This window comes from Phycodurus eques, chromosome 17, assembly GCF_024500275.1.
Source record: "Phycodurus eques isolate BA_2022a chromosome 17, UOR_Pequ_1.1, whole genome shotgun sequence".
NCBI lineage: Eukaryota > Metazoa > Chordata > Actinopteri > Syngnathiformes > Syngnathidae > Phycodurus > Phycodurus eques.
The window spans coordinates 19,584,278-19,599,384 of record NC_084541.1 but is presented as its reverse complement, the minus strand read 5'-3'; the positions used below and the strand labels follow the sequence as shown (position 1 = coordinate 19,599,384).

The 15,107-nt window shown below is 40.8% G+C and overlaps 1 protein-coding gene across 1 annotated transcript; it reads right to left on the bottom strand.

Moving 5' to 3' along the window:
• Positions 1-741: 741 nt before the first annotated feature.
• Positions 742-15,097, bottom strand: kif4 (kinesin family member 4). Its single transcript, XM_061703083.1, is given in 34 exon segments — positions 742-1,190; positions 1,289-1,378; positions 1,632-1,757; positions 1,912-1,986; positions 2,357-2,425; positions 2,512-2,631; positions 2,698-2,868; positions 3,198-3,284; positions 3,368-3,538; positions 3,706-3,835; positions 4,020-4,117; positions 4,216-4,371; positions 4,523-4,636; positions 4,762-4,845; positions 4,939-5,049; positions 5,297-5,441; positions 5,568-5,671; positions 6,145-6,327; positions 6,464-6,571; positions 6,659-6,764; positions 6,939-6,997; positions 7,142-7,274; positions 7,397-7,458; positions 7,829-7,966; positions 7,968-8,005; positions 8,335-8,454; positions 8,578-8,669; positions 9,884-10,050; positions 10,171-10,260; positions 10,377-10,567; positions 10,655-10,769; positions 12,016-12,157; positions 12,716-13,035; positions 14,244-15,097. Coding segments are annotated over 32 exon segments (3,738 nt in total). The 5' UTR covers positions 12,139-12,157; positions 12,716-13,035; positions 14,244-15,097; the 3' UTR covers positions 742-1,028.
• Between the last annotated feature and the right edge of the window lie 10 nt (positions 15,098-15,107).

Here is a 15,107-nt window from a genome sequence, read left to right as displayed (position 1 = left end):
ACCAGGAAGAGGGTGCTTTAAAACAATTTATGGTAGGCTACGTCAGCAAGTTTAATAACTTTATGAGGACTGTTTGAATTTTTTCAGCTGACACTCATGAACCACGCAACAAAAAGCTTCTTTTTCTTCAACGAGCCTTGAAGACAATATTGCCTTTCCATACTATCGAATGGGAGCCTTTTAAATAACAGTGTAGATTGGGAGACAGCACAGTGAGATCGTGGTTAGCACATCTGCCTCCAATGGAGAGGTTCTGGGTTCGAATTTCATCTCCTGTGCGGTGTTTGCACGTTGTCGTGCTTGTGAGTTCAGTTCGGATAGTCTGGATTCCTCCTATATTGCATGCACGTTCGGTTAATGCAACATCCTAAATTGTCCAAAGGTGTGAGTTTGAACCTTTTTAATCATTGTTATTTTTTGCTATATGTGCCCTGCGATTGGCTGGCGACCAGTCCAGGGTGCACCCTTCTCTGGCCTAGAGTCAGCTGGGATAGGCTCGCTCCAACACTAATGAGGACAAATGCTGTAAAAAAAAAAAAAAAAAAAAAGTATGCAAATGGTGATTCCTAGCTTCAAATTCAGTACTCAATCATGGTAAATAAACATTTTGCAAACATAGGAGTTAAATTTTTCATCAAATGAAAGGGGAATTTTAAAGAGTGAGTCAAAGACAAATTACAAAAAGCAGAGTTGAACAAATGACAAGAAACAACTGAACATCGGTAAAAAACAAAAACAAGATTTGACCCTAAGACTTTATTAACCTTTGACACTAAAAATAGAGTTGCTCAAAGACAAAGAACTTCAGCGGAAGTCCAAACCTGAAACTAAGTTTTCCTCAAATTGTGCAGATTTCATGAGCATCTCATTTTGCATTAATGAGTCCATCTTTTGAACTGTGTTCACAGTTCATTTGTTGCCCTCTACACAAACCTTCAGAAAGAAACAGCTCGGACGCAAGTCACATAGTAGGACAGCCCACATAGGCCAAGATGTGTGGACAACTAAATAAAAGCTCATTAAAACAGTCACGATTCCTCTCTGATTGGAGTGCAGCCAGAGAAAAAACTGTTCTGAAAACTTGTTAGGAGCCGTTTCTTCTTCTTAAGGAATCTCCTGTCTTCCTCTTGATCCACATCCTGTTCTTCCTCTTGTGAAACAGGCTTACGAACTAACTTTAGCTCCAGCACCTCAAAGAAAAGTGAAATCAATTGTTTACATGTTTGTGTGTTGCTTCTCTTCATCAACCAATGAGGAGTAGCTGATGTTTGAGACTGGACCCACTTACCTTCTTTGTTGGTGTGCAAGATGGCGGCATGAAGAAGGAGCCGTCTGGACTGACAGAGTCTCTGGAAACATTTTCACTCTGGCTATCATCCTGGAATGAAAATCGGGGAAAATTACTGCATGAATACACCTTAGTGATTTTGATGCTTGATCTGTATACAGCATTATGTATAGCTAATCAGATGTCAAATGCAAAGTAGCAATAATTACTCTCTTACTGTTGTGACACTGCATTGTACTGCTCTAATAATTTCCTCCTCTCAGGCAGATAAATGTAACCAGACAGGCCTCATTGCAGTGTATTACAGTGCACATGTACCAAAAGTTATGGCAAGACAACCAACCTCAGCAACAACCAGGTTGTCCATATTTCGACATTTCTCGTGGTCACACTGGCAATTCTCACTACAAGTCATCTTCCCTTTACGGCAACGACAATAATTGTTGATACAGCAGCCTTTACAAGAACACTGCACAAAAGAAAAAAAGAAAAACTTGGATTTGTGACGTACAGATCACATTCGAAGACAATGATAACATCTTTTCTCTCCTTTTACAGACATGCGGTCTAAAGCAATAACCTCTTTTGTGAAAGCATATCCTGAAAATGAAGCCGGTCCTTACCCCTGTTGCCCTCGGTTTCCTCGAGGTCCGGCGTCCCTTTTCCAGTTTGTCAGGACGCCAGTCATCCTCTTCCTCCTAAGGTACAAAAACAAACATTCACTACGGATAAAATTTGTTTCATGACCACTTAGATGTTATCTATCATTCTCACTGTATACTGTAGGGCCGAAGTCACAAGTTTGAAATCAGCAAAGCAGCCCCCCGCCAAGTTGAACAACTAATTTAGATCAGCGCCATATTTTATCCCCTCTTCCTATTGCTAGTTTTTCTTTGATGGATTACAGGTACATCGCAATGAATTAGAATATGTCAAAAAAGTCCACGAGAAAGTCGACAGTATTCTAATTTATTGAGATGTACCTGCATTTTTTTGTGTGCATAAGTTTCCGTACGACCAACCGGCGATGAAAGGACAAGGTAAGGACAAGGCCTCTTGAACACTTACCAGTCTGTGCTGCTCCGGTAGGTTTTGGTTCTGCTCGCACAGAACACGCAGTTTCTGGAGCTCCTCATCCTTAGGCGAGGAACCCCATTATTCAGGCATACTTGTTGATGTTATTTATTTATTTTTTAAACAATTCTCAGAGTGCCGGGACTAACCTGAACTTTGAGACGCTGCAGGAGCTCCTTCTCCTTTGAGCTCTCCTCATCTTTCTGCTCAGTTTCATCCGACTCCCCACAAACAGGTTTGTTCTGGAGCTGGTCGAGGAGATAATGGACCTGCAAGGAGAAGAAAATACTGTAGAGGGGACAGATCTTGAAATAAAATGCGCAAGCGATGAGTACTTTCTCTTGATGCCTCTGCTGTAATTCCACAAGCTGCTGCTGGTGCTCCACGTCCATGGTGGACATCAGGCGTCGCTCCTCAGCCAACATTTTGCTTAACGCTTGTCCATTTGCTTTCTCCTGTTGGTGTTCACGCTCCAGCTTGGCCACATCCGTCTTTGCGGACACAAGCTGAATAAGAAAATTTAAAAAACAGTGTTTGCGTACGCATAACATGATCACATTTCAAAGTATCCAAAACAGTTATGAAATGATAGATCTTGACAACAATTTCAAGAAAAATTCAAGCACTTTAAATGCCTGAGGTAACTTGCATACTTACACAAATAAATTACGAGAACTAAAAATAATTTAGCTTATTATGCAAGACATTTGATTTAGGACAATACATTTTGTTCAGGTTTATGCCTGCATGTTTTATTTTCTCTATCACCAAACCCACATTACACAGGTATAATTGTTGATTTTATTTTTAACAATTCTCTGTGTGCCAGACTAACCTGAACTTTGAGACACTGCAGGAGCTCCTTCTCCTTTAATCTCTCCTCAGATGGTTTGTTCTGGAGCTGGTTGAGGAGACAATGGACCTGCATGGGAGAAATGGAGAAGCAAATATTGTAGAGGTAGAAATCTTTTAAAAAATGTGCAAAACAACTAAAGAGATTAGTACTTTCTCTTGATGTATCTGCTCTAAGTCCACAAGCTGCTGCTGGTGCTCCATGTCCATGGTGGACATCACGATTCGTTCATCAGCCAACATTTTGTTTAAGTCTTGTCCATTTGCCTTCTCTTGTTGGAGTTCACTCTCAAGCTTGGCTGCAGCTGTCTTTGCTGACACCAGCTAATTAAGGGGGGTGTGTATGAGCACACACAACATGATTTCATTTCTTATTCAAGAAAAGTACCGAAAATGGTTCTAAACATTTTTTTTTAAGACTGAACGTAAAATGGAAGCTCTTAAAAATTTAAAGTAAAACTCAAGCACTTCATCCAACCAGCTAAGTTCACCTCAGCCATCAGGACTCTGACCGCACACTTGGCATCAACAATGCTTGTGATGCCATCTATTCGCTGTTTCAGACGCCCCTCGCTGTCTGCGGCAAGGACCTTCTGCTGAAGGTCGGCTATCTGGGCATTCCTGTTCAAATGATGAATGTTAATAAAACTGCTGGTTAATGGCAATCAGTCATAAAGACAAGTATATCCAAGTAGTGTTTCCAGAAACATTGACTTTAGCACACCTCTTGGGGGCTTCATTGCACCAATAGTTCAAATGAACAGATTAGTGGGATTTACAAAGATTTTTGGTTCTTCTGACAAACCTGAGTTCCATTTCCGTCTTCAGGTTCTCCACCTGTTTGGTCAGAGGTGTTTCCAGCGCCCCCTGGCTCTCCAGCTCAGAAATGAGCAGTGTCCGACGCTTTATGGGAGGATGACCCAAATAAACGCATTTAAAAACAAAGCAGCGAGACATATGACAGTAAACGACACAGACCAGAAATAATAAGGAAAACCCACCCTGATTTTGGCAGCAGGACGCTCCCCGGCATCAATCTGCTGCTTGAGGTGAGTTATGTCCTGAGCCAAGACTTTCCTGTCCTCCAGAAGGTCATTGAGGTGACGCCGGGCCTCCTCTGTGCTAACCATAACCTCCACCTCATTGAGAAGCCAATTCTGAGCACATGAAGACACACATCCCATAGTGTAAATTCATATGCAGTGTAGTCTTGATGCAGTAACATGGAACGCTAGCCTATAATACTATGAGGGGCAGCAATTACTTTATCAAGGACGGCATCGCAAAATGTTGAAGAGCAAAGAGTACCTTCACTTTTGCAGCAGCTCCTTCTATCCCTCTGTTTTGACTATCTTTACGCTTCTCCACAACTTCACTTCTCTTCTGCAGAGCAACTTTCAGGCGCTTGTTTGCAGCTGCAGCCTGTTGGACAAAACGTACACATCTGTTGTGAATAGGATATGGAGTCGGCTCACGTTCCACAAGACGTAATCTAGTGCAGCTCACACATGGTAAATTGCACCGAAGAATAAAAGAAGAAACTTCACCTCCTCTGTTTTCCGACGCAAGACATTAGCCTGGTTCTGGAAATCCCTCTCGAGTTTAAGCAACTCATACTGACGCTTACGATCCTGTAACAAATAGAAATGATTTTATTTTGTTTTAAATGTGTGGCAAAGAACATGAAAATCCTGGCAGTGTGTCAGGAAGTCCATATACTGTACCTTCTCTTTCAGTTGAAGCACCTCTCTGTCCTTCTTGCTCTTCCAGATTCGAAACTTCTCAGAGTCATCCCTCATCTGCCTCATTAGCTGTATACGCTGGGACTTCATCGCCTGCAGAGACAATAAATTGGTTTACTTTTTGGACCATGACATCTTGAGTAGTTGAAAAAAAAAAAAAAAGTATTTTTGCACAATTGTCAAAACAAATTAAAATACTTTGTACCGGCATTACCAGATAACTACCAACGTTAGAGCAAGCGTTATTATATAATAATTTTTTTTAATTTTTTTTAAAGATGCCTTTTTAGCCCGTGGCAGTGTATTTGTGTATGTTCAAGCCAGCAAAATATTAACTAACCTGTATCTCCTGCATGAGCTTGTTAACTTTCTGAACAGATGACTCTTTGAGTTTGAGCATTTTGGACTGTTCAAGAAGCTTCTTCTTCATGTCAACCAGCTGGCCCTCCAGCTCCTGCAGACGCTTCCTGCGCTGTTCACTCAGCCTTTGGGAGAAGGGTGCAAGTCAGATGAAGCTGGAAGAGCTGGTTCTTAAGCTATTACTTAATGATGTGAAATTATGATGCATTTGAATAAGTACTGTAACCCTAAAGGCACATCTGAGAACATACTTAGCCTGGTTGGTGTCTTTCTTTGCAGACTGAAGTGCCAACACTAGCTCCTCTTTCTCCTTTTGCAGGGAGTTCACTGCCATCTGCAGATCCAGCATATTGTTCTACGGGATTAAATATAAAATGTCTATGATGCAAAGTGATATTTCGGCAGAATACGAAGATGAAAAAAACCTGACCCAAGGTCACCACGTACAGTGCTGCCAAAAAGTATTTGCCCCCTTCCCTAATTATTCTTTTTTTCAGTTTCCAAACTTTGTTTACAATCATCAAACAAATGTAAAGTAGACAAAGCTAACACACAGAAACATAAAAGTAAGTTTAAATGGTGATTTTATTTATTAAAAGAAAAACACTATTCAAAGTGACCTGACCCTGTGTGAAAAATCATTTGGCCCTTTGCACATATTTTACATTTACTGAATGATCTCAAACATTAACATGAGGCATATATTTATTTAAAAAACAAACAAAAAACCCTTGCACACCACTGTAGTAGTATTTTCTTCCCCTACAACTTCAGACTGGTGATTAATATGACTCAGAATGACATGATTACGAGACAAACGTTTCTCACCTGTTGCTCTGACTGCACGGACTCCAGCTGGCTATCATTCTGGCACATCTTCTTGACCAAGGCCTCCTTCCAACTCAACACTTTGTTCAGCTCAATCAGCTCTTTGGACAGCTGGGCCTGCTGCAGCGCATGATGAGCTGTAAAGCCATCTAGGGAGTTCTTGCCAGCAGTTCCATTGGTATCCTATTGTCAAAAAATGGGCGAAGCATTTTAGTTGCTATTTTAATAAGATAACACTAGGGAAAAACGTACATACTTTGACAAAAGCACACAATGAAAAAGAAAAGGAACATTTTCACTGGGAGAAAAATCAACTTACAGATGAGGACTCATCTGCTGCGTTTGTTGTGGCATTGCCCAGTACATCTGACACGTCCCCTCCAGCAGCCATGGCGTCAATAGAGGCAGCAATGCCCGCACTCTCACGCTTAGAGAATTTGTTTTTATCCCAGCTCATTAAACTTACTGACACGCAACATGTTTATTAACAGGTTTGTAGTGGTAATTTTCATACCTTGAGCTCCAAGATAACATCTTGCAGGTTCTTCATCACCTCAACGTTTTCCTTCAACTCTTGATCCTCTAGTGTCTCCAAAACTTTCTCAAGATTGACTGTGCAACTGTAATTAAGACCACAACAAGCATTCTTGAGACATCGCGACCAATAAAATGAACTTCCCAAAACATGTAGGCCCTGAAGAATTAAACATCTAACCAGCCTAATATTAAGAGTTCCAGTCTATAAAAGTAATAATAAAAAAAATAAAAAAGTCAAAACTGACTGAAAAACTTACGCTGCATGATGCTGCAGTTGTTCAAGTTTGCTTTGCAGTTTCTCATTTGTTTGTTCACTCTACAATAAAATGACATATATGACAATTGTTGAGGTGAAAAAGAAAAATGTCTAGAATGAATAACGTTTTATGCAAATTCACTGCAACAGATTCCCTTCAGCTGTTTGGAGACCTTGAAGGCAGCCTTTTTCATAGTTACTCACCATAATGATTTTCTCAAACATGAGTGCGGTTTGTCCTGCAGTCTCACTCAGCTCCTTGCTCAATTTGTTGTTCTCGTCCTGCAGACTGCGGTTCTTTTCCAGCAGCTTTTTCACATTCTCGCCAGACTCTGGCCTGGGGGGAGAAAAAAAAATGCAACAAAAACAAAAACAAAACAAGAGCACAACAAATAAACAGCATGACCTTTTGTAAAGCCATATCCATCACGACGCCAATCTTTTCCTCCTGCTTCTTACCCAGACAGCACCGGCGCGACTCCTCCACGGGCGTGAAGAAGCATCACCTGCAGCTCCTGAACCTGTGGACAAAAACAATGCGAGGACTCTCGTTACTTGCCCAACACACTGGGTACACCTACACAATCAGATGGCATCCACTACAAGAGCTTTCTCAAAAATTCTAAAACTGAGGTTGGAATAACACCGGCAAAGATTATTATTGTGGTTTTAGTTTGCAGTGGTTAGCAACTACACTATCATAGAGAATTGTTGTATCTCATTCAGCAAGTTATATGCGCGATAACAGATATTGATGAGTTAAAACCTCTTGAGGAGTAACATATGAGCATTACTATCTTTGTGAAGGCTCTTACTGAATTTTCATGTAATTTGCATGTGGTCATCATAATATATCTGTCTTGCGTATGATTTTTGTTGCTTCCTATACACCTGTTGCTTCAAACGGCTCATCTCTGCCACTCTGGGGTCGATGTTCACAACAGGCTTGTTTTTAATCTTCCGAGCTCGGTCAGCGTATCGCAGCGTGTTGATGGTCTCCTCCATGTTTGAGTCTGCAGGACTGACGCACTGCGATCATCAGCGTGTGACTGTTGCCTCCAAGGGAATCTGATGAGGCACAACAAATCGGTAAACTATGCTATGAAAAAATAAAATGACACTACACATGCGGTTGTGGCTGTAGATGTAGTCCTCTCTAATGTCGCTTAGAAATATATACATTTTAAAGAAATGCATTTTAGGTTAAAAGAAATTAGCTGACTCAACTAATTCACTTGTTGGGTGAAAAGTGATGAAAGAAGATGAAATCTAACTTTCAACTAAAGCCGACACAGGCAGTATGCACATTGCTTGCCAAATATTGTTTGCCTGGAGATGTGATGGTCCTCAAAGAGAGGATGTGTCTGAGGCTGACCTAAAAATGAATCAAAGCCTACCTTGTAACAGGCGAGTGAGTTTGGAGTCTCTGTAAGGGACAAAGGCATTTTTCTTGCTTTCATCCCCCAGGGCACTGATCACATTGCCCAAAGACAAAAGGCCTCGATTGATACTGATGCCTGAGGATCAAAATGTTATTGGGGACACAATCAGAGGGTAGAGCAATTTCATTCTGCAGCACACATCATGTGCTGAATGTCTAATTCAAGGTTACGCTAAGCGAAGGTTTCAAAGCGTTGTACCTTCCTTTAAACGATCCCCCTCCGCTTTGGTTTTCTTCTGCCTTTCCGAACCAGCCAGATCTACAAGATGCAGTTTGGAAACAGAGTCGACTCTGCAAAGATCAACAAATAAAGGAAACAGACTGAAAAGGTTGCCTCATATTTGCACGTTACAAACTCCTACACACCCAAATTATTAAAAATAAGAATGGCATCTTTGTTTCTATGTGAGATTCATATAACTATCATTCAATACATTTCTAGATCTTTATCTGGACTCATTTTCCAGTAAACAGTAGACTTTACGGCGATTTGATCGGCGTTATCGGTCGACAATTAGCATTTTATGCTGATCAGGTTTCATGTCATAAGTCGCCGATCCGATCAATGACGTCATCGATCGGCTCCGCACAAGACATTTAACCCCACGTCTTTGTCGCGTATGAATCCAAAAGCTAGTTTAGTTTTAGCCTTGTCACGTCTTGTTGCACAGTACTGCAACTATCTGACGGCCAATAAAGTTTTTTCAATCATTTCGGTGAAAGAACACGTCGTCGGTGTGGGACTATTTTGGGGTGTCTCAGACAAACAACACGCAAGTTATTTGCAGTCTGTGCACAACTGAAGTACGTCGTGGGGAACGTCACCTAAATGCTTCGACACAACAAATTTGATCGAGCATCTGAAGAATGTACACGAGACGAGGACCAAGTACTAATCATGGGGTGGGGAGAGACAAACGGACTTCAACTCTGGACAACACCTGTCCATATAGCTGGGACAGTGAGAAAGTTAGAGTAGCAGTAAGCATGTCATTAACAGTATTTATTAATATAATTGCATTGCAATAAAGTAATTGAATTACAGTCAGTTAGCACCCATTATTTCTGTCATGTAATGTTGTTTTGACCTAAACTTATGTCAGTGGCCAATCCTTGAATGCCCCCCGAGAGGTAATTGGCGTTTTAACTTTTGTCTAAAATGCTAGAGAATAATTTGAGTTGGGACGTCCAGCACGCCCGCAACCCTTGTGAGGATAAGCTGTACACAAAATGAATGGATGGATGAACACAGTACACAAGTATATACAATAAATGAACAAGTCATGTAAATAGACATTGCTCCATCTTGCGATCGGATCGGTGATCGATTATCGTTTTTTTTCCTCTTTTTTTAAACTTGATCGGCCCCATAAATCCTGATCGAGTAAAGCCTCGTAAATAGTGAGATTTTTAAACGTTCAAGTCATTTCAAAGGGAACAACACATGGCTGAACAGTGACTAGAGAATTAAATTTAACAATTGAAGGGACAATAATGGCACCGACTTGTCTTTCCCTTTGCGTTGCTCCAGTGTGATGGTGAAGATAGCATGCGAGCGTGATGAGGCGGCGTTCATCGCCGTGGAGCCCACGGTGCGAGCGGAGTTGCCGAGCTCCAGGCAGGCTACCATCTCGTGAGCAGAGACCACCCGCTTCTCAGTCAAGCCCACAATCTGAGAGTGGACATTAAAGACATGACTTTCAGACAAACACAAAACATAGCTATGAGAAAATGTCTGTTGACTCGTTTACTAAGAACTTTTGACATTTGATTTAAGGTTTCCAACATTTACCTTGATACCTTCTTTGGGGTCTTCCCTAATGCTCATAGCAGGTTTCTCTTTAGCGGTACACAACAAATCCAATACATCCTCATTGTAGATCTATGAAAGAGAGAAAGAAAGGACTGTGTATTTATTAAAAAAAAAAAACCAAAAAAAAAAAAAAACCTTCAGATTGCCAAAGAAATCTTTATTCAATAAAAACAAAGTCACACAACCTCCAGATATGACACTGCCATGCTGAATTCACAGTCTCCCCTCTTTTCCTTTTCGTCAAAGATCCTCCTGATGACTCGTGGAATAACACCAACAGACTGATCATTCTCTTGAGCCGATGTGTACGCTCCCCCCATGGAGAAGGTCTTCCCAGAGCCGGTCTGTCCATATGCAAGCACAGTGGCATGGTAGCCTACAAAAGAAAAAACACCATTCTGGGCCTCTTTGCTAATTTGGTCACCCCCCCCGGTTTAGTCATCTTCTTCAGTCATGCAGCTACCTTTTAATAGCCCACGTATTAAGGGGGACACAGCAGTAGAGAAGACCTCTTCCTGCTCTACAGTGGGATCAAATACGTAGTCGTAGGTGAACGCCTTCTCTGTGCCAACCACCACCTGAAAGAAAGATTTATATTGTACCTAAATAGTATCACCGAAAACAAATATACATGTTGTCTAAAGAACAATTACCAGCTAGGCCAGAAGAGTGGACTAGTGGTTAATAGATGTGGGACAGTACAAGTATCCCACAGTACAGAGCGCACATCAATTTTTGGGCCACGGTTCGGTACGCGTTTTTACCAGAAGAAGAAAGTCGCTGTTGAACTGCATAAAATACATTTTAAACAGAATAGGAAGAATATATCCCTGTGAGGATTGCTATACTATCTATGTGTATGTTTGTGTTAAATATTCATTATTTGGAGCTCTACAAGTATCGCTACTTTGGCGCAAACTCTGTTAGCTTGTAAATAGGATTTTGCATTGTGCTGTTGACATCAAGTTGGCGATGTGTCTGAAACTAAATATATGTTGTATTAAAATATACAATGTGTGTAATCCTTTTTGTTGTGGGTTTAGTTTCAGTCAACTGCATCTGAGTGTCAATAAAAAGCAGTATTAAGCAAAGTTGAAAAGAAAAAGAAAAGATTTGCGGCTGTATGTACGACACCATTAACTGGGCATGAAAATAAATGATTTTTACTTGAAGTCTGGAATTGAGTAGGTCGACATGTCTGTGTAGATTGTCAGTCATCCAGGTCATGGTAATCCGCAAAGGCTGAATCAAGGCAACTGGACTGTTCTTATTTGTTGAAGACATTTCACCTTCAATCCAAAATGCTTCTTTAGTTCTAAATTTCTAGTGTGGAGTCCCTCTATTTCTTCCTCAGCGGGTGTGTTCCCTGGGGTGGTCGACAATAAGGTGTTGCTGTTGATGGCCAGTGTGGTTGAGTGGAATGACCATCCTGCATAGCAATCAGTTGACGAGTCAACATTTTTTTTTTTGGTAAAGGATTTATTACTTTAAAAGCTAACGCAGCAACCCGTTTGTGCACTGCCAATTTGTAATAATGTGCTGTTTTGGTAAATCACCAAACTGCTTGAGGATACAAAGAACATGACAGGATTTCATCGAGTGTGGTGGTTTTCTGGAACGTCACCACCGCAGTAAACGGGATTACAGTATACCGTATGTACAGCTTTGAGTTTGTATTTATATTCTTCTATTTTATCCACCGAATGAGCCTCCTGTGGACAAGTGTTGAGAATGAGCACTCACGTCAAACACTTAAAGCAATCTCCAATGTTTTTGTGATGTTCATATCAAGTGAACAAACTCTAACTTCCTGTGAATACCAACCTGTGGTTCTCCTGGCACAAATGTGAGGCAGCACTGACATCCCTCATTGATTTCTTTTGGCACTAAAGGACGACAGCGCAAGGCGACCCGCACTGGTATCACCTTTGCATCCTCGTTGGTCATGATGGAAATTCTAGATAATCTTTAAAAAGAACAAGAGGCTAATGAGCAAACATATTTTGAACAGGAGATCAAATAAACCTTCACATGTGACACATAATGTAAACTGTTGAAGGATGGCTTGCCATATTATTGAGGAAAAAATATTAGTGGTGTGTCTAATCATACCAGCAATGAAAAACAATAAATAAATAGATGACATTATCTTACAGTGCTGATAAAGCATTCAATACAAACACTGGAAAATGCAATTTATATACTATTTCCAGTGTTTGTTTTGTCTAAGTAATGCGTAAATGCCCGGCGACACGTAAGCATTACTTCAATTCCACAGTAAAACAGAATATGAAAGCAAACCAATGAATTCCTTGGTAAACTACGTACGACGACTTCATTAAAACAACGCCGTTATGTGGGGGGTAGAAAATGGAAACATGCACGACAAGCTACACATTTTTCACGTCTTCTGTACTGTAATAATTACTCATGTAGTTATCTGTGTGTCAGTTTTGCTGTGTTTTCAAATGGAGTACAGACAAAGTGTATAGCGTCGGTGATTGTTCGTAGTACTTTGGCTTACCTCTCCGCCTCTTCTCCAGCGTCGTTTCTTTCACAGAAAATTACCCAAAAGAGGCAACTAATGATTACAGACAACCAAAGTAACCGTCACGAAGCGAAAGTGCAACCTGAAATAATTCTCAATCGTTGATAATGATAACAGGAAAAAAGTGTAATGAAGCCAATCTCTTGAACGGGGTGTCGTTCCTGCCCGCGACTTTCAAACATCCAGCTCCGCCCCTTGTTCTTCTTCTTCGGCTGCTGCTTCTTCTTCTTCTGCTTCGTCGTCTTCTTCTTCTCTTGTTAAGGATGAGGCCAAGTCGATGTCGCTTGGTGTCCCTACTGACACCAAGAGGTGAAAAGGAAAAAGACAGCGTGACATCCTGTATGATGGCTTCACACAACACATATGGGAAGTATCGAATTATTGTCACAGGGGCCTATTTAAGTCGATTTTTCAGGTAGTTTACTTTACTAGAGTATTTATTTGTTTTTTTACTCTCTACATTTGAAAACAGATTTCTGTATTTTCTACTCTACTTTGTCAAAATAGGTTCATTACTTTTATAAACCGGCGGATGACGACACGAAAAAAAATATTTAAATAAAAGGCATAAATAGAGAGAGCTGAAGTGGTTGAGATCTAAATTAATTGAACTCTTAGGGCGTTATAATGGTTGATAACGCAATTTGGGGACGATATTCCCATCAATGCACTTATTAAAGAGTGCTTTTATGTTGTCAGCTACTAGGATGATTTGTGGCTAACGTTGTCTTGTGCTAGCCTAAAAAACACAAGCGTCTGGTGTTCAAGAATTCTTAGTATCTGAAGAAAAATCACAAGGTAAGATGCTATATTAAGATAGTGTATGTTTTTCAATTGTTACTAATAGCTAATTTGGAATTGTTTGTTCGTCAGTTCACAGCGTTAGCAAAGCTACGGGAACACATTGTTTCGATAGCATAAATGCCTGCGTCCATAAGCTTGCTCATGGGTCAATTGACCGTAATAAAATAGTTTTACTTTTGTACTCAAGTACATTTCAGAGTCTGTACTTTTATTTGAGAGTTTTTCATTATCCCCCCCCCCCTCCCCCACCACACAAGTATCTTCTAGGTACAGAGTATAAGTACTTCTGCCAACTCAATGGATCACTGCACACATCCATTTTGAAGTCATATTCATAATTTATTGTAGATCTTTTTCAAACAGGATTCACTTCATCCTGAAAACGATCAAAACAAATAGCATTGGTTTTCAGGATGAAACTATTAATGTGCACATTTAGTAGGAGAGTCATATTGATATTAAAATACAAAGGGTGAAGAAGAAGAATACAGATGGTGGGGTGGCAACATTTACAGCCAAATACTTGAGGTGGTGTGCATGCTAGTTCGTCCAGGTCACATTTCTGTGCCTTAAGATAGATGTGCTAAGAAAAGAAATATTGCTCAGGACATATATATTAGTGCAGAGAGAGGAGAAAGATCTGTGAGAAAGTAAGTGTGTGACAAATCATTCCTATTGATGAAATGGGTTTTCAGCCTACCATGAAAAATGGAGAGTGACTCTCTGTTCTGGCTGGAAGAAAAAGGTCATTACACTGGGAGCCAGAGGTGTAAACAGCTGAGTCCAGTTAAATTGATGACAAGGTCTCTGAACAGAAAACAGAGCTCTACATGCAATACAACCAGTCATCACAAACTGCTTATGTTTATGTTCTACCTTTGTCATGTTCTGTAATTCTATGCATCTCGGCAGTGATGACGCTGCATTCGGTTTGCTGCTGCACCAGTCCTTGTCACTCTTCATGAAACAACTGGTTACAGTGCCGTCAGGACCTGCAGTATTATTCACTCTAATACACACGTATGGCTCAGCCTTCTCATCTGTTACAGATACTTCCGAGCTCCACCTAACAAGCGATTATGTCAAAGTTCCGCATGACGCGAGTATAATAATTCTTCAGGGACATCCGTTATATGATACGTTAAACACTGTAATTAAAAGGCTCGATCTCGCTCACTGACTTCATGAGCAGCCCGCTGCCGAGCATCTGACACTGCAGAGGTCATGCACTGAAAATGGGAAGCCCTTCACGGTAATGGGAGGAGAGGAGACGCAGTCGGTAAAAGAAGTGATCGCTACGATTAAGTTTAGATACTTTTGCGGTTTTGAGTTGGCACGAAAACATACAACCGCTGGACAACATCATTAAGTACACTAGCACAACCCAATGAAGGGGTTGTACAGTACATCATATATTTGACCGTTAGACACAGCATAATGTTTTGTTTTGAATGACAGTGTCACACGCCCGCGGTACAGAAAATGGATGGCTGGCTAGAAAGCAATGGGCGAACGTCATGAGTGCGCGCGCAGTTTTGAGGAACGCGCGTTCGCGAACTCGCCA